Source organism: Chaetodon trifascialis, chromosome 10 (assembly GCF_039877785.1).
Source record: "Chaetodon trifascialis isolate fChaTrf1 chromosome 10, fChaTrf1.hap1, whole genome shotgun sequence".
NCBI lineage: Eukaryota > Metazoa > Chordata > Actinopteri > Chaetodontiformes > Chaetodontidae > Chaetodon > Chaetodon trifascialis.
The window spans coordinates 12,036,049-12,055,736 of NC_092065.1; the positions used below are offsets into that span (position 1 = coordinate 12,036,049).

The 19,688-nt window shown below is 44.4% G+C and overlaps 1 protein-coding gene across 1 annotated transcript in view; it reads left to right on the forward strand.

Moving 5' to 3' along the window:
- The window catches only part of tmem266 (transmembrane protein 266), a 27,692-nt gene continuing 8,004 nt past the window's right edge, over positions 1-19,688 (forward strand). The window contains exons 1-4 of the mRNA XM_070971990.1: positions 1-808; positions 2,277-2,385; positions 8,580-8,768; positions 18,979-19,133. Coding sequence (XP_070828091.1) covers positions 2,372-2,385; positions 8,580-8,768; positions 18,979-19,133 — 358 coding nt within the window. The 5' untranslated portion in view covers positions 1-808; positions 2,277-2,371. The remainder of the gene's footprint in view (positions 809-2,276; positions 2,386-8,579; positions 8,769-18,978; positions 19,134-19,688) is intronic.

Below are 19,688 nucleotides of genomic sequence, written 5' to 3' on the forward strand. Positions count from 1 at the left end.
AGTATCATGACGCTGCTGACTGACGCATGACATTAAACACAGCAGAGACGCTCATCATTCAAACTCACTATTGAGCTCCACAAAAACACTTGAAGTCACTGTAAGAGTATTAGTGATTTTTTTTTCCTTTTTCTCGTGCGGGTGGGTTGTTATCGCGAGGAACTCTGAAGCTCAAGAGGTGAAGTGAAGCGAGAGTGTTTTTCTACGTCGACGCATCCAGGGTGGCATAGAAAGAGGGACGTCTGCAGGCTCTCACGGCTCAGTAGGAATATAGACTACATATATGCTTTCATTAATATTGCTGTGTGAGTGTGCGTTGGGGTTTTTTGGTGTACGTTTGGCCCGGTTCCCTCCGCGTTGATGGCGCCGCTCGTCACACATCTGTAGCCGCTGGAATCCCGTTTTCAGCACCTGGACAGCTCCCGGTCGTGAACCTCTTCTTATTATCGGGCACATGGAGTCCCTGGTGTGACTGTGGGGGAAGCCCTGCAGGCGCATTATGCCTCCCTCCGAAGACGTCGTTCTCACCCCGATTCAGTGACAGCCTCGTCGTCTCCGCTGAAGGATGGTGCTTTCGGTCCGGACGAGGTGTTTTCGTCGTGCGCTGTCTTCTGAGAGGCGATACGGGTGCTCGGCCAACGCGAATTTGAGGGGAATCGCAGCCTACACACAGCAAGATCCGAGCTTCCCTCACACTGATCATCATCACCATCATCATCATCATCGGCGAGGAGGGAGATATTACCATCATCACTGCAAAGGAGTCACGACCACACTTTACACGATGTAGAGCGCGGAAACGTAAGAGGTTAGTGTGCCTTTGCGCTTCTTTTCCAGGCGGTGTTGATTTAAAGCGCCCTGGGTAGTTGGTGCGTTTGCGTCGCTTTGAACAAGAATGAGACCGTGTGGCCTCTAAACACAGCGGGGAAATGTTATCAGCACCGTAACTGTTTGTGTAGCTGCACTAGTTTGGTGGGAAACGATTGCAAATGGGTCTTGATTAGGTTAAATGCAGCAAGCCGCTGATAGAATCAGCACACGGTGCTTGTTTGGTGAAATGAAATAGTGAAGAAAAAATGCTGCCTTGTGGACAGCCACCTCCGCTGATCAAGCACTCACTGTAGACTGTACTTAAAGTAATAAGTGGCAACTCAAGATGCCCATTGTGAAATGAGGTCTGCCTGTGATCTGTGATTTATTCCAGCCCAGAAATCCTTTGCTCAGCAGTAAACTCCCAAACACGCACCTTTGATCCCTCGTGTCTTTCTGATCACCTCTACAGCCAAGTGTTTTGGCTCTAACCTCTTTGACTTTCTGCTCCTCTTATGACCAGAGAAACATTTTCCTTTTTCCCTGAGTATTATGCTAATGAGCACAGATTTTTGGGTGCTGCAGTGAAACAGTGTCACTCCCAGCCCTTGGATGACCTGGGCTGAATTATCCTGAGTAGCATTTAATCTGCTGTGCTTCACTACATTACTCTGCTGTGGTCTCCTGCGGCCGTGAATGCTGACTCCTCACCTCTCCAGGTCTGAGGGTTTTCTCTCTGTGCCGCTCTGTGTCCCACACTATCCTGAATCCATGAAATAAGGTGCAAACAGAGCAAATGTGTGAGCATTGCAGTCATAATTAATCTCTTTTTGACAGCTGAGGGATTGTTTTTGTTGTTGTTGTTGTTGTTGTTGTTAATAGTAAGCATTTCACTTTAAAGCACTGCCTATGTGTTTGTGACTTTCCCGTCTGGTCATGTCATGTATGTTCCCTGTAAAGCAGCTGGAATGAGCTTTCACTGACCAGACTTGGACATCAATGGCTCTCTATCCTGTGGCACAAAGAGCTAGCATCCTGCTGTACTTGCTATGCAAGAGGTGTGATGTTCCTCAGCCCCTGATTCACAGAGCGGAGCGTATATTGGAGGAGATTTAAAATCCATTACAGTTTAGTGCTCCTCAGGAAAATAGTTGAACAGAGCAAAGCTGAAGCTGAAGTTAGGACTGGGCGCCTTCAGGAAAAAGCACTGATATGTCATTGATAATTGTGAGTGCATTTGTGTTACACAACTGTTCATAGATCCTTCATGATTTTTGAGATGAAATGTCCATTTTTGACCTTGCAAACAGCAGTTGGCAAAACAATCTCCCCTCAAGGTCTATTGATTGTTGTCCCGGAGCTCCCAGTCACATCTCCCAGTCTTGCTCAGCACATGGAGTTTGCCCATGAATTGCCTCGTGCTTTCCTTTCTCTGTAGTAATTTCATTCTTTTGTATTCTCCATAGGTGTGGTAGGAGCCAGGTCTCTCCAGTGGTGAAATCACATTTTGCACTTGGGGTCATTTAGTGCGGACGTCTATTTGCAGCAACAAGACCTCGACATGAGCAACCCCCAGTGAGTATAACATCCGCCAGAGTCTTGTTTGAAACCATGTCTGAGAGAGCGTGAAATCTTGAATCTCTATTTATGAACACGCAGTCTTATGCAAAGGGCATCTCGGCGTGGTAGGATATGATTAGCTGAATGGGACCTGCATATTCTCATGCCCCTCCTGTGAATGACTTTGAGCAGAGATCAGCGGGAAAGCGGAGCTCTGCCTCATCTGGCATCTCTGAGAGTGGCCGGCCATCTCCAGCCTCCGCTGGCATCTCTTAGCATTCAGGAGGGATGTTCACTTGTCATCTTCTCTTATTAATAATTACTCTGTGTGTGGTCCTCCAGACAGGCCCTGCATTCTGATGACAGCCAGGGTTGGGGCTAAGAGAAGGGAAAAAGAGAGGGAGTAGGGGAATGGAGTGGAGTGGGAGGAGGTGGAGTGGAGAGTGGAGTGGAGTGAAGGGTGAATGCAAAATGGGTTCAGTCAGCTGCATCTTCTGATTAAAGGCACAGGATGCATGCTTCTAACCAACGGAGATGCCTGTGCGGGTCTCAGACGGGCAGATCGGTGCAGTTGATGGTTGATTACAAGTCCAGTTGAAGGAGAACGCTGGTGTAAATCAGCTCTGTAACGAGACAATACAGAGAGCGAGCTGACTGGTTAGTGGGACAGAGGCACGATTTAATGCTGCTGAATGCCGATGACTCTTTGTGAAGTAACAGATGGGAAACTCTCATGCAGAGAAAGGTCTTTGGAGTTATTTTCACCCCTGCTCTCTTCGACTTGATGCTGCTGTAAATCCCTCTCTCGCTCTCTCTCTCTCTCTCTCTCTCTCTCTCTCTCTCTCTTTATAGCAGAAACAGTGGGAGGCAGGCAGGATGGGAAAATGATTAGATGCTCAAATACAGCAAATTCAAAGGGATTCATGTTACATATTTCACATAACAATTTCATTTTTGGAAAAAAACAGCAAACAGCAGACCTGAGAAACACTGATGAGCCAGAGTTGTTCTCTTTCGCCTAAGCATGGAGCTGTTTGTACATTGTTTTTTCTCATTCGGCGCAACGAGGGGACACCACACACCCCGGGGAGCCCAGTGGCTTTGAAAGAGGTCAGCTAACATTTGCTGTAACTAACCTCAGTGCCACGTGACGCTGTGCTCTTAATTTCTCGGCATAATGAAGCCCTCTCTCAATCACTAGAATAAAGTCTGCTGATTAGCAGGTCACTGCTAAGCAACTATGCTCTGTGTTTATCTCATCATCCTGATTTTTAAATCCTCTGCATTGAAATGTAGAATCGCACTTCTCAGTTTTATGCACGTACACTGTGTTTATGATTGATTTATTGGGGAAATCTTGTGATAAGCCTTTCTTGATACAATTCTTTGGAATTTATGTTTGCTCAAATGTGAAGTGTCTGGTCTAGAGGCTCTGAATGCCATGCGCTACATTTCCAAAATGCTATGACGAGTCATAGGTGTTTTTGTTCAGTAGATGTTTCTGAAGACATCAATTCTTCTAATTCCTCAAGTAAAATTTTGTGGGTTTTTTTCCAAACATAGATTCCTCTTTAAGATAATAAACTCAGTAACTAATGGTTTAAAGTCTGGTGATATTCCTTTTTGTTTTTCTAATGCTCAACAAATCCCATGAAAAAAAACAAAAAAACAACAATTAATTGTTCCTGCTAACAAATATTGTCTGTGTAGCCAACAGCTGATATGCTGTAATTTATTCTTATTGCTCTGTGCTGTAGGCCTCTATTGTTGTCCAAAGGCTATTAAAAACACATTAATGAGCTGCACTGTTGCTCTGGATAACACGTTTCTCCATTATGATGAACCTGGGCACTGTAGTTTATTTTGAGTCCATCCCATATCCTGTCCTGATGCAGTAAATACTCACTAGCGCATTCAATGTGTGAATTAGTCCCCAACAAATGTACTATTACTGCTGTTTGATTAACTTTTGCTAAAAACAACAGTTCCCAGCTGTTTTAGGAAATTACTTTGATTGCTTTTAAAAAGATGAAGCTATGTTTTTGGGTCTTCGGTGGGAATGGGTGAACACAGACAGGGTAGGGATTATTATTGAGAAACAGGCTGACGCATTGAAGCTGTTGTTCTTCACACAGTAAATGCCCTGTAAAGTCATATTGTGTGTCCATATCCAACAATGGTTGCTTACCTGAATGCGTGCGCCTGGTACTTGCTTTCACAGATCAAGCAGCTGCTGTTGGGATGTCTGCAGAGTAAATCTTAATGTTTCAGGCGTCGTCTTCTCTGCCTGCTAAATGAGGTGACATGGACATAAGACGACAGATTCAAAGCTGAAGCATTTCATTTCTCCATTAACAGTAAAAAAGACGACTCCAGACCAGCAAAGCACACTCAGTCTTCATTGATGCAGTGGGATTGTCAGCTGCTGTAATTTCCCCTTGGACCTTGAAAGACCAGGCGTTGCCGAAAAGATCTGATCTTACAAATGTACCATTGTGTCAGGAGCTTGTGTCAGGGCCGCTGCTGCTGCTGCTGCTGCTGGGAAGTCTGGCCGGTGCCCATGTAAGTGATTTGGCACATTGGTCCCTCTTTCCTGATGATATCAGGACAGTGAATTGCTGTGCACTGAGGGGTAGCCAAGAGTCCATATGCAAACTTATTGGGTAAGACAGAGGGGCTGTGTTGTAGACAGCGGGCTAGAAATACCGTGGCAGTGAGCACTCAGAATGACAATGATACCGATGCCCTCTGCAAACCACCCGTTCATGCTGAGGCAGCACTTTAAAATCCACTGAAGTGACAGAAGCAGAGGATTTATTGCTCAGAATCGGTGATTTAAAATATGATGTGACGGGCATCAGTCTCGCCCCTCATCACCTTGATACACCTTGTTACATGATCGTTGCTGCAGCTGCTCTTGTCCTGCACAGCATTTTTAATGATCATTAGCTGTTGTCAGTGTTTAGTTGGACTTATTCTGAATTTGATGCAACAACATGTTTCAAACAAGTTGGGACAGGAGCAACTAAAGACTGGGAAAGTTGTGGAAAGCTCCAAAAACACCTGTCCACAGGTGAACAGGTTGATTGGTAACAGGTGATAGTATCATGATTGGGAATAAAAGGGGCATCCTGGAAAGGCTCAGTCGTTCACAAGCGAGGATGGAGCGAGGTTCACCACTTTGTGAACACATGATTGTATAAAGGATGTTTCTACATGGGCTCAGGAACACTTTGGAAAACTCTTGTGAGTAAACACAGTTTGTTTTTGTCTGGGTTTTGTTTTGTTTTTTCTTATAATTTTACACAGCGTCCCAACTTTTTGGATTCGGGGTTGTGGTCTCAAAGTGGTTTTAATCTTGTCTTAACTTTACATGTTACTTCAGAGAGTCTCACTCTTGACTGACAGTTAACACAGCCCCATCTACAGCCCTGGAAGTTAACATATTCCCTCTTGATGTCTCTTCTGTCAGCATTTGAACCTCCTTTATGTGCACTGGTATTCAGAGTAAAAAGATATAAATTAGTTTTACTTTCTGTTGAGTTCAGCAGTATCGAACTTCTGTGGTATTTGAGTACCTTTCTCACAGAAAAGCTGCACAAAACTGAGGCTAGAATAGATTACAAGGGAAATTCATTTAAACTCCAGATCTATGGGATCTCTGAGTGCTGCCAAGAAGATGTTCCTATTGAAAATGTCCAAGCGAGAAAAGGTTGTTGGAGCTACAAGATATGTGTTACTGGGGAGTACCTCTGTGTGGAGGGTTTTACTCAATTATACCTGGTCGTAACATGAAGATGGTTTAGGCAAATGAGAGGAGTCACATCATCCAGAATATTGATAATGAAACCAGGTAAACCTGATTTTCTTAGCTTTGTATTCAATAATTATCATGTCTGTCATGTCCTAACAAACAGCATTAACTTGTCTAATCAATGAGTTGGAACTAGAAAACAGAGATCTCAGGAGACTATTATATGTTTCTATATCTACTGAGCAGTGCATGGTGACTGACAGTGATGGGATGTAAACATGCCAGGGGAATAAATATGTATCGCTGTCACTCTGATGGAGCCAATCCCTGGGACTAATTGCACACAAGGAGAAACTAAACTTACTCTGAAACACAAATTGGGTTTTAAAACTACTCAAACTCAAACTGCAAATCCCTAAGAACGCTTTATTTCTTTAAGTTTAATCAGATTTACTAGTTAAGGTTTCTCTTTTATTTATTGCTGTCCTGAAATTCAGAAAAGGTTGAGCTTTAACAAGATTTTAGTATTCTGCGTCATAATATGATAACAATAACGTGTAAAACAATACCAGACCAGCATGTAGAAGCGCTCGCTGCTGTGGTTGCATGGGTTTTTGTGCCTTTTGGCCTTCATGGTAAGCCTCAGCTCTTTCACTGTATGGGTGCGAGATTTCCCCCGTGGCCATGCATGCTCTATGTTAACCTTTTTGCTTCCTCGTGGCGTTTGCTAATATCACATGCCTCTAAAAAGATCCCAGCCTTTAGCATGCTGCTGGCTGTCCTTGCCTGCATTGTTGAAGGGAGCGAAGTGTTCAGATGTGAAGCCTCCACTCCCTCCCCAGGATGGCAACCAGCCACTCCACTGGGCTCTGCACATAATGGCTCCTGGCCTGCTCTGTGATTGTCTGGAAATGTGATTTTGATGCACTAAACAGTTTGTGCGTGTCATGACGGATTAGCGTCCTTGTTGCAGTTGGTCAGAGGTGCCAACTCCACAGTGGGATGCGCAGGCGTGTTTTGGGGCGAGCATGTTAATATATGGCCGTTTGACCCTCCGGCTGAATAACACATCCAGCAGGACACGCATAACGAAAGGATCGGATATTTAAAGGGTGGAAGGGCAAGGCATTTTATGCAGTGAGGACATGAGGATAAGAAACCGTGCCATGCAAAGACAATATAGTTCAAGCAATTCTTTGTTTCCTATGAGAATAACAAAATAACCTTTCAAGGGAGTCCATTAAACAGCTATTAGTCAGGAAGTAAGTAGGGGAGAAGGAAGACCTATTTTCCTTTCCAGGCCTGCGTACATTAACATTTAACAAGAAGGTGGGCCTGCTCAGTGATCTTCTACTAACTGTTTCCTTCCACTCCATGTCACCTCCAGCACAGAGGTTGTAGAATTCACCAGCCCAATGGCCTTTGTTCCCTGTGTCTTGTAATCAATGCCTTCCTCCACTGTTAAGCACTGGAGTTATTGATGTCTCCACACTGGCTGCACTGGGACAGCTGCCAAACCATGTGAGACTCCTCTTCCAGGGTGACTTCTCCTTGTCTGCTATTGGCTGAGCTGGTAGGATTGCAGCCTCCCCTAGAAGTTTAAGTTTTAGGACCTCAGCGGCAGATAAAATGACACTTTTTCTGACTCTGCCAAATATAGCTAACCTCACAGAGAAAATGCAGTGGATAAATCAAACTGGGGGAAAAACAAAGCTGAAACAACCTTTTGTTTTATGTCAGTTTGGTTGGCAACCAATCCTGAAATATCAGAGCATTCTTGAGTGCGCTGACTGCTGGCAACTGGGCAAGAGCATAATTCAAACCTAAAAGGCAAAAAAAAAAGGTCTGTAGTGATAAATGGAAACCAATGGCTGCCTGGGAGGTGGACATCATTCTAAATATTAGTGAATGCTTTGGAAAGTAGTCTGAAAGAATGTGAAGAATATGTGATTTGCAGTTAAAGCTGATATCCATCATTTTTTATTCAAGAAACTATTAATATTTCCATGTGTGGAATGGAAACTGCCAAATTTACTGTTGTTTGACGCTTACTTCACTGCATACTCTGTTAATGAGAAATGTAGATCAGCTTGTCAGCACTTGCCAGGTAAATGTGTCCTTGTTGAGGGTGCCAGCAAACACTGGAAACAAGGAATTTCACACCATTTTTTTGTTTTCATTCATCAAAATCAAGCACAATCCCAGGTGGTATTATCACACTTTGCTACCTGGAGCGTTTTCCAAGTAGGTGCATTGGCTAATTCAAATAAAACGCACACTTCTGTTCAAGCTTGTACTGCAACTCAGCCTCTCACTGCTGCACATGGGTGACATCACGCAGTTACAAACATTAGCTTCTGTACAATGAAATAAAACATGCAAAACCACCCACTCACAACACACCCATCCTCTGAGTCTAACGCTGCTCTGATTGTGGTATGTGTGTGCACTATAGGGTTCCTCCCCAGGCCGGCACCTCTGAGCTGGAGGTGATCTCCCAGCAGGTGGAGGAGGACAACCAGTGCGTGGCCCCTGTTCAGCTGGTCAGCTTTGCATACAGAGACTTGCCTTTGGCCGCCCTGGATATATCCCTCGCTGGATCCCAGCTCATCTCAAATCCAGATGAAGAGGACAACAGAGAGGGGTACGTGCTATGAATGCTTGACAGTTTGACCAAAATCAGTAAAACAATCTCCAGCAATGATTCTGTTATTAATGAGATCTTTCTGACTAGTTTGGCTATCCTGAAACAGGTATTCAAGGAACGTGGAGCTCACGATTTGGCTCTGAAGCAACATTAAACTGAACGCTTTCATTTCCGTCGTTTGAAGAATATCAAACATCATACATTTTGAGGAAGCTGGAAACAAATTAGTAGCATGATTATCAGTGAAATCTCTCTATAATTAATTTGTATAATAAAAAGCCCAAAATGTAATTACATATTGATTGATGTTCCTGATGTTTGGCGCTACAGTTAAGAAGATACTAGAAATATGGTGTCTGAGACACTGTCTCTGCTTGTTGCATGGAGTGCTACATCCATAATTAAGGCAGAATTGCAATTACTACAATCTATAATCTACCCTGGCAGAGAAAAGCTCCGCCGTCACTCTCCCCATTGCTCGTTATTGCACATGGTAATTACACCTGGCGTATTGAATCACCCCTCATTTTATATTAGAGTCCGGGAGTCGAGGATATTTGGCGATGAATTTATTAGTGTCACCATGTTAAATGGACAATGTCTCCACTGATGTGTTCATTTCAGCTCGAATGACACAGCAATTTCTCGCTACCAGGCGGCCCTCTGTTCATAATGTCGATTTCTGGCAGAAAACATAGAGTGCTGTTAGCACTATAGCTTTCCTGAAATGTCAGAGCCCTGTGGCGATGCTGTTTCTGTCCATGAGGCCTGCACGTCCAGGGTTCGTGTTGTTTTCTTATCACCATATCGCCATGCTGCAGGCCCAGTACTCTCAGGACAGGACACGCCCCTTCTAGAGCACCCCTGTAGCAAGTGTCCATAGCTCTCCACTCAGGAAGCGTGACTCACAACCCTTTGGCATGCTGCGATGCTGGCATCCATGCAGAGAAAGTCGACAAACAGCATAAGCTTAATTAGAGCATCCGGCATTTTGCCATCCAAGCCCCGTTGTGTCAGCTGACCATGTCAGCCTGGACTTTGCCCGGTCTGGCCCCGTCCAGGCCGATGGCTCTGTGGGACAGAGGGCAGGGACAGATGGGTCCTGTCCCGAACACCTACTCTTTCATCATACCTTGTATCATTCTCACTCTGTCTTGCGCACAAAAAGGACAGAAAACACACACAGAGCCATGCCACAGCAGAAGGCAGGATCTGGCAGCCCTGTAAAATTATCATCACAGTGGGCACTCTCATATGGCACCATATGACACCCTGGTCCCCTGGGAATTGGCACGGTGCAGTGGAAAAGTCACGCAGTGCCAAGACGTGTCTCTGAGGGATTTATCAAATCAACAATGTGAATATTGTTTCTTACAAAGGCATTCATTCTGATCAGAGACACGCCCTCTTCAGAGTCCAAGAAGCCTGGAAGTATTTGACAGACTCGTGAAAACAGTGTGCAATCTGTCACCCCTGTGCCTGTTACAGTGTGTTCAATGAGCTTTTTAGATTGGAATTCCTGATTTTCAGGTCACGGGCATTCCAAGACGTACCTGTCATCACAGTTTCTTGCGCACAGTCATTGTAAGGAAGCTCTCCTGGAAAAAGCAACAGAGCCAACTCGTCTGCGCAGGTTGTGTCCGCCTTTGTGACTCATGTGTGTAACATCAGAGGAATGACACAGAGGTGGGATGTGTTGTATGCTGCAAGATTTTAAATTAATCAAGAGTATCAAAGGCACTAATGACAACTGGAAGGTGTAGTCACAGGGATCTCTGCGTATTCTTGGTAAATTTTAGCACTTTGTAAATGATTGTGTACAAGACAGTGTCTTGCTTCAATTTCGGTGACTAGCAGGACCGTTTGTTTTCTCAAGCTACTGTGACTTACATTCCTGAGATGTTTTTATGCATTTTTCTGGATGACACTCTCTCCTCTGGTAGTAGCTACGTGATCAGGTCCGATTCCAGTTTGATCCTAAAAATGACTGTTGTTTGGTTTGGAAAGTTAGTATTTATCTCTAGGTCAGTGCTTTGGCTTGGATCCAGATATGATGAAAGGGAAAAATGTTAATGTCAGTGGGATACCTTCACACCCAAGGTCAGAAATGGTTAAAGAAAGGGCTCATTACTTGAGAATTGAGCCTAAATTTTTGAGACCTTGGTTTTGTTTTGTTCCATATGGTCGTGAAAAAAAGCCGGAGAATGCACACCAGAGATGCACATTTAGTCTTGCATGGCAGCTTCTCGTGGCTCTCTATTGGGAGACGTGGGCGATTATGTAGGAGGTGGATGTTCTTGCGGACTACAAGGGGCACACGCAGTACTTGTAGATTTTGTGCAGTGGTGAGTTGGATGGAAATATTAATAGATTTTGGCAGCAACATCTTCTCCAGAACTTGCTGGAAGAGTCCAAGATGGGGGTGGTGTGATATCACATCCACCTTTGATCACTTAATTATTATCTCATTTGTATTATTGTGTGATCTAAAAATTCTTCAGTTTTTCATAGTGAATATTTTTTGGATATTTACAGAATATTGGATGTTTTTATGGAGTTGCATGCTTTGTCATGTTTCTGTATTTTGACTAAGCTGCAGCAACCTAGCCAACTTTGCAAATCCATGCCGACAGAAGGTAATAAGATCTTTAATAGATATGTGTGCCAACAGCTGTTTGTGTACATACACAAATTGACTTTTACAATATTTTGATAGCCTAATTATCCTCAAATTTGGTCAAAAAAATTGGAAACTGTAATTACCTGTGGCACCACAATAGAGTGTGCATCTGTTTCATCTGTTTCAGAGGTAATTTTCATTGGCCTGATTTGACCAAAAATGTGTTTTGGACGTCACCATTATTGTCGCCAATGCCTTCCTTTTAGAGTAATTTCAGAAGAAATCACAGCACACTCAGAGGGTTGGAGGCAATTTAAGTCATGATAAAGCTGAGTATTTTTTATTAGACACTGTATATGTGAGTGTAATTAAATGTTATGGGTGTGAGCAGGTGCAGCAAGGCGGTGTGTTGAGATTTTCCTCTGCCTTAATCCTGACCTCTTATCATGACCTCCAGACTGAGTGGAGCCCATAACCGAGCCCCACTCTCCGGCCCCTGGGCTGCACATCCTGCGCTTGTCTCAGGTTATCATCCCCACATCAGCCGGCTGCCCACAGCAGCAGTAGCATATGCTGCTGATCTCCAGGGGCCAGACTGAGAGGTGTGAGGCACTGCATCAATGACAGATGGTTCACATGGGTCAACCTGTCGCTTTGACTGGAGGAGAGAAGAGGCGGAGGGGATAAAGAGAAGGATGGAGGGAGGAATGGAGCGGACGACCCTCCTCCACACTTCCATTCACAAAGCTGCTGGCTGCAGATCACAAGGAAATGGCTCCATTTGATGAATGTCATATCAGTCCAGTGTGGGATTAACCCTGTGCCGTGTTGCATGGTGACAGCCACAGCTGCCAGCTCATACAGTGTCACTTGAAATGTTGGACATTAGATAAGCCTATGTGTGCTCAGGCCAGCCTAGATTTATTACATTACTCAATTACTATAGAGTGCTCAGACGTCCCCAGTGAAATGAAGTTCCCCAGCCATTTTTCACTCACTACAATACATTAATATAGCAGTATGTCAACATGCACATAATCAAACTTAGGTTGACAATACTCAAGGCTGAAGTAAAATGGAATAATTAGAAAAATGTAGGCTGCAGAATATAGCGTTGAAGGACCTTGCCAGAGTCCCGTATGAATCTTGGCAGCAGCAATATTTCATAGGGCTTTGGAACCAGAGCCATACTCTACCTGTTCTGTGCTGATGGATGTCTGAAAAGAGAGCAGGATTTCTCTTTTTTTCCCCTCCCCTCTCTGACTCTATTTCAAACACACAGAGGAACAGTCCTCTCCATCAAATTGGCTCTCTTGCCTGGCACCATGTGCGACACAATAGATGACATTTGAGTGTGGGGTTTGAGGGTTTGTTAATATTCACAGACATGCAAAGTGTGAGATTGCTTTTTAGGCTGAGAGCGAGCGAGATCAAGTGTCCTGGTGAAAACCCATTTATCAGGGACAGCTTGTCTGCTGCTCTGCACATGGAGCCCCATTCATCTCCATTTGCTTAGTATCTGTGGCCCATTTCTCTGGCAAAGACCAGCTCTGAGTCCCCTCTGCTAGGTTTGTAGCATGGTGTAGGGCACAAGGAGTGGAGCGATTACAGCTGATTGCAAACCAGTGGAAAAGTGTGGTTATATTGGAAAGCTGCATGCATTTTCATAAGATAAAAACAAATGGGCTTACTTATTACTCAGAGGGAATGCTAGATCCTAAACTTTATTTATTGGCATCTGTAAAGGAGTAGCTCTTTTCATTTGATTTGTTACTTTACCGTAAAAGTGTTTGCTAATTCCCCAGGCTTGAGGCTGTAAGAGATTAATAGTGGTGAGACATGGAAGCTCTAAAATGTACAATTGATTACCTATGATAACATCACTTTATTCAGCATATTTATTGCTTCACTGGTTTTCCTCTCTCAGGGCTTCTTTGCTCTTTTTGGCTGTGATAACACAGATGACTCAGCAGTGGTTACACAGGAAAGGATTTAGCCAGTTGCTATTTTGGCATTCGTCTTGATTTTCAAGCAATCCAGGCAGATGCCCCACCTGTGTTTTCTCAGGAGACAGAAGAAGAAAAAATGCATATATGGGGGATTAAATGAAAGGCCTTTCATAAAGTAAGTTAAGGAACAAGTGTAACAGAGATTTTGAACAGCCTGAATGGGATGAAGTCCTCCAACCTGTGCTGTTGAGTAGCCTGCAGGTGCACAGTTGTGGTCTATTTTCCCCTGCCAGAGCATGCTGAGTTCTGCAGATTGGTGTGAATTGGTTGACGTTTATACTGGAGGAACCACGGGGCTATAGAGTTATCAGTACAGAGGGAGAGAAATTGAGACGAGACAGAAAGCCTGAGTCAAGTAGTATCATTTCAAAATGCTGCCGGGGGAGAATCTGACATTGCCCCCCCCCCCCCCTTTTTTTTTTTACACCTTCGGAGATGATAGATTCAATTCAGAAGTTTTTCCCCAGTGTTCACATGATCACATGCTTCTCACTGACAGAGATTCATGAGATGTCTCCCACTTGAAAAAGAGCATAGTTTGTCAAAATATTGTATAAAGTCAGCATAAAAGTACTAAATACAAGTACAAAATTGATTTTTTGACTTGTCTGTACATTTTTGTGCGTGCGTGCGTGCGTGCGTGCGTGCGTGCGTGCGTGCATGTGTGCGTGTGCGTGCGTGTGCGTGCGCACTATGGATTCAGTCTGACACGGGATTGTTGCTCTGGTTCAGACCTGTGATTAAGAGTCACATGTAGATGCTGCTTCATTCTGGGGGAGCATGAGCCAAATAGGGTGGGAATTTATGTACTCAAGTGACGAATTTTTAAAAGTTTTCTTCCTAAAAGTAGTTCAGTTTTTTTAACTGACCATAACCATAATGTGTGCTTGAATAAATGAGTGGCCGCCAGGCACAGCTATCTTGGCTACGTGGCGCTTTTTTTTTTTTTTTTCCAGACTCGTAGCATGATTAATCGTTTTGGAAGCAAATGTAATTGTGTGGCAGCTGCCACAGGTCTGTACCCTAATGTGCTTGAGTTTTTCACCGAACACAGTTGCTCTGTTGTAAATGTGCAATCAAGACATCAATCAAGGGTTCCAATCAATTATTTAGAGGCCTTGTGCAGCAGTGCAAGTTGTTCAGAGCGACACTATTTTAGACCTTCCTTTGCAAACATTTTGAGGGAGAGGTTAGTGTTTGTGGCTGTTCATCAGTTGTTTCTGTGTGTGTGTGTGTGTGTGTGTGTGTGTGTGTGTGTGTGTGTGTGTGTGTGTGTGTGTGTGTGTGTGTGACAGAAATCTGTTTAGGGTGCAGACTGAGGATAGGGTTACGGGTTAAGTAAGGTTAGGGTAGGTACAGGGTTAGGAATAGGCAAATAGTGCTTATGGTTAGGGTTAGGGTAAGGCTCCATGTAAGTGTATGTAATGTCCCCAGAAGTGATAAAAACACAACGTGTGCGTGCGTGCGTGCGTGCGTGCGTGTGTGTGTGCGTGCGTGCGTGCGTGCGTGCGTGCGTGCGTTACGATCAATAGCTCAGACGAGTTGATAGAGTCTTTCAGACTCATTACTTCTGAATGAATTTTTCCCTTTGCAGCTCTTCCCTTCTCTCTCACTCCATCTCTTAACTCACTCACAAACAGAGCACTAGTGCTCTGATTTAATTTCCATTTAACTTGTACCTAATGAGTTTACATTGTACTTTATCTTGTCTCAGTTACAGGAGACAGTATAATGAAAGAGATGCTCCTTGTGATAGGCTCCCCGCCTTAGTGAGGGTTACTTAGCTGAGGCTGGAGCCAAAACTCTGTCCTGCGTGTGTGAATGAGCCCCAGCAGAGCGACCAGACACCTTCCTCTGTGCCAGTCACTCAGCCTGATGTCTTTGTCCGCTCTGTCCCATCTAGCCATTCTGCTGCCACGGCCGCTGCAGCCGGCATCATGTACAGCATGCCATCACTTCCATCTCAGGCCACTATTGATCAGTCTCATGATCTAATCCCCTCGCTCTGCGCTGCTGTCGGGTGCACTTCGATCTTCCCTCAGTGTGTTACCATTGCAGCCGCTGGCCTGTTGATGTCTTTATGAACCTGTCCACAGCACATGCCACCCTGCATTTCTCATTTCCTCCACCCTCAATGTTCTTGACAGTGTGTGTGTGTGTGTGTGTGTGTGTGTGTGTGTGTGTGTGTGTGTGTGTGTGTGTGTGTGTGTGTGTGTGTGTGTGTGTGTGTGTGTGTGTGTGGTGTTTGCAGTGCGTGCATGACCAACCCTTAAGGTATTAGTTATTCGATCCGCACCTGCCGTGACCCTGGGAGGGAATGAGGTGATTTTCTTCCCGGGCTTGCTCCACCACTGAAGCAGCCTCACTTCCTCATAAATACTTCAGGTCCTCAGCGTTCAAGGTTTAAAGTGATTTCCCTAAAATTAAGTTTCTGAGCTTGGAGTAATCCATCACTGCCATTTACTCTGCTTCCAGACAGGGTTTTTCTTTACAGGTTTATTAAATTAATACCTTTTCTGCCTGGCTTGTGGGAGAGGTCTGAATGAATTATGATTCCACACAGTTTGAGTTAAATCATGCTTTTCAGTCCTGAAGGAAAGAGAGGTGTCTCTTAGAGTGTGCACTGCTCATTCCATCTTTTAACTAATGGTCCACAAATGTCTGGTGACTGTGTGTTAGGCGTGTCATTAGGTAAATGTTTCTTTTCCTTGGCTCTCCTCCACTGGCAGATGGGGTTTGACATTGTTCCTTGGGAACAAATCGGTGCTGGAGAAAGTCTCCCTGGTATCTGCTAATGATACCATTACCCTCCACCACCTCTTTGTCACCCCAGGTGTTGAGCTCCTAATCTGCTGGCATTGGCTGGTACTGAGAGTTGCTGCAGAGGGCTGAGTACACCGTTTCGCCTCTGGGAGAGCACTGACACAGTGTGGCCGAGCTCCAGCCTCTCTGCTGACCTTGGTGAAGCATGGAGAGAATGTGTAGCTGCAGCCGAAAATGACGCACTCACCAGGATCCCCTCTCTAACGCTAGTTTACTACATATTAAGTATTGTTTCTTTAGTGATGTCAGTCATGATTCCTGTTAGTTGTGGTAGAATTGTACTCCCCACATTCAGATCTGGGAACATGGGAACGTCACTACAATACGGTCCAATGGGCTGAGATATACAGAGGATTTCTAGACAAGCCTTGGTCCAGTTGCACCAGAAAGTCAGCAACCTGTTATTGTTTATTAATAAAGGATAATTCATCATCCTATAACTCTTTTTTTTTCTCGAGCAAAAATACCAAACAATAACAAACATTTCGGCGTCTCAAATAGGATGATTTGCTCCTTCTCAAAGTGAAAATATTTGTATTTTTGACTGCAGGTTGGACAAAACTCAAGAAATGTACGCATATTTACTATTTTCTGACAATAATATAGACTACTGATCAGTTAATTGAGAAAGTAATCATTGGTTGCAGTCTTACTTCCAGATCAGTTTAGCTTACTTGGGGGTTTGTTTAAACCTGTATGATCTTCATATCACATGTCCCATTGGATTTCTTGTCTTTTGCCACATTCACAAATCCTGTCAGTTTTTTGAGTAAATATGAGTACTATTATTACTAATAGGAATGATGACACCCAGGCTACAATAAGCCGGAATAATCCTTTAACTCAATCTGCATCTCTCTCTGTTCTCTCTTTCTCATTCTTCCTTCTCCAACTCCCCCTCCTTCCTCTCTGGCTCTCTCTCCAGTTCACTTTTGGATGAGTCCCAATGCCTTTGAACCGGCTGCACCCCGCTTCCTCTCTCAGTGTTTGCCTCCTTCATTCTGAACCAAGAGGAGAGTAGAATAAATTGCATCCTCTCTTGTCCTCTGACAGACATTGCCAGTAGCTTTCCTCCTATGGGGGACAGGTGACAACAGATAGCTGCTATTTTCAAAGAAACATACTGCCTTTCTCAATGTTGCCTCGGAGAAAGGACAGCAACCCCCCCCCCCCCCACACACACACACACACACAAACATCTCCCTTTCTGCATCTGGCTTTCTAAGAGTACACCTGAGTAGCATAGGTGTGGAATGCAAAGCTGTAACAGGAAGGGAAAGCCCTGTGTGCCTCCTGGAGATCTGTCATTACTTATTGACCATAAATCCCCAGGAGTCTCAGTCAGTCACAGTGTCTGAATGGAGGAACTTGCAGGAGAGAGTAAGGATGGATTTAAGGCAGCTCTGACACTCGCATCTTCAGGCACAATGTGCTCGGACAAGGAGCCAGCACACGAGGGACACCGGCTCACTCCACACTAATGGAAAAGCAGTAGCTGCTAAAACTGCTAGGAATGACAGAGTGTAACACAGATTTTGGGATCAGGAATCAAGTGTTTTATCACAGACCCAAATTTCTCTATCACCCTTCGCTCTCTCCACAACCATCCAGGCAGGCAGGTATGAGAGTGTAAACACTGTCAAGGAAAAATAAGACGAAGGCATTGACATTCAGTTAAGCAATCATCTTTTTGGCTGTGTGCGACTGCACCCTCCAGATGGTGCATATGCAGCTCCACTGTCACGCCGGGAAAGCTACGTCCTGCGGTCAGCCAACCAGCCAGCTAGCGAGTCAGTCATCCAGAGCTCAAACAGGAGTAGAGCCAGTGAGCTAACTCCCAGCCTGGTTGTTAGCAAAAGAGTCGCGCAGATGGGCATTCAGCCAGCCAGTCAGCTTGCCAGTTTTCACCCAGAGACCTGAGTCCGGTCACCCAGTGAGGCAGCAGGGAAAGGAATTAAACACAGGAGACTGTAATCTCTCCAGAACCATGCTTTATTGACTGTAAGGTTATAGATGCATAATATGTCTCAACAAATATATAGAGAATATAAAACTGCAGTCAGGTATCAGCTCCCTTATGGGTGTTCTGATATTTCAAGCATCCTATGTATGAATACTATACAAGCATGCTCTGATGAGACAACAGCAAATTATTTAATGCTTGAATGTGGATTACAACAGATGTCATGTAATCTGTTTCCGAAAATAGACACAAACGCATTAATGGCTGTTATAATAAGTAGACTGCACTGCTTGATGATGCACAAAAGGAGAGCTTTAATGGGAAGAGGAAGTTTGCAGGAGAGGCCAGAATGAATGAGGAGATGAGGAAAGGGGCACAGGAGGCAATGACACCGCTGATTCCTGAGCAGAATTACTTCATGCTAATATTTCATCTCCGTGCCAGCAGAACATGTATTTATGCTTCACATTAAAGGGTGTAAATTCATTTCAGCGTGCATGCTCTGAATCTGTATGCAGAATAGTGCCCTCTGCTGAAAGAATGTTGAGTGATGGAAAAAGGAGCAAAGTCAAGGTTGAAATACACCTCACCATTTGTGTATCTTGACGTTTCTTGTGTTTTATTGATTTGACCTTGGATGCTGCCTGTCAGATCTGCGCTCTGTACCAGTATTACATTTTAAAATAACACCACAACAAGACCCACCATTTATCTTTGTACTCACAGCTCCTCTAACCGCCTTTCCCCCCCACCCCACCTCTCTGTTTCACTACCCCCTCTCCCCCCGGTCAGGTCGAACTGGCTGAAGCCGTGCTGTGGGCGGAGGGCAGCGCTGTGGCAGGTCTGCCTGCTGTCGGCGGGCTTCAACTGTTTCCTGGTGGCCTGTGTCATTCTGGTGGTGCTGCTGCTGACGCTGGAGCTGCTCATAGACACCAAGCTGTTGCAGTGTGAGTGTTAGAAAACTGTGGGACATCACCTGATAAGGATGTGGTTTTGAGGACATTATGCTGTGAGAGGTGGTTTGGTACACTCGTTATGGTCCTGACTTGCAATAACATTTTTTGGAGAGAGAGAAAAGCAGACTGCTCAGCACAATTGTTCACTAATTGTTATACAAAGGCACTGGGCAAGTAGAGGCGCAGACTCTGGACCTGTGACAAAGGAAGAACTCAATTAGCAGAAAAATTAAGTTGCAGATAGATCACGTACTTATGATCTGGTTAGATTGAGCTACAGTTTGGATGGAAGAGTATCTGGCAGGTCATAAAGATATAAAGCAAAGAACATAAAAACATTTTCTATACAGTGTGGCAATAATCTGTTGTTTCATATGTAAAGTATGTCTTTAAGTAAAGATAGGCACCATTTACCTGCACCTGGCAGTATAACACAGGTAACAGCTCTTATACACTGTACTATAAATGAGCAGCCTTTAATACTGTTAGTATGAATTAGCACAAATGCTAACAACAAAGAACACCACACTTACTATACGATGCTAT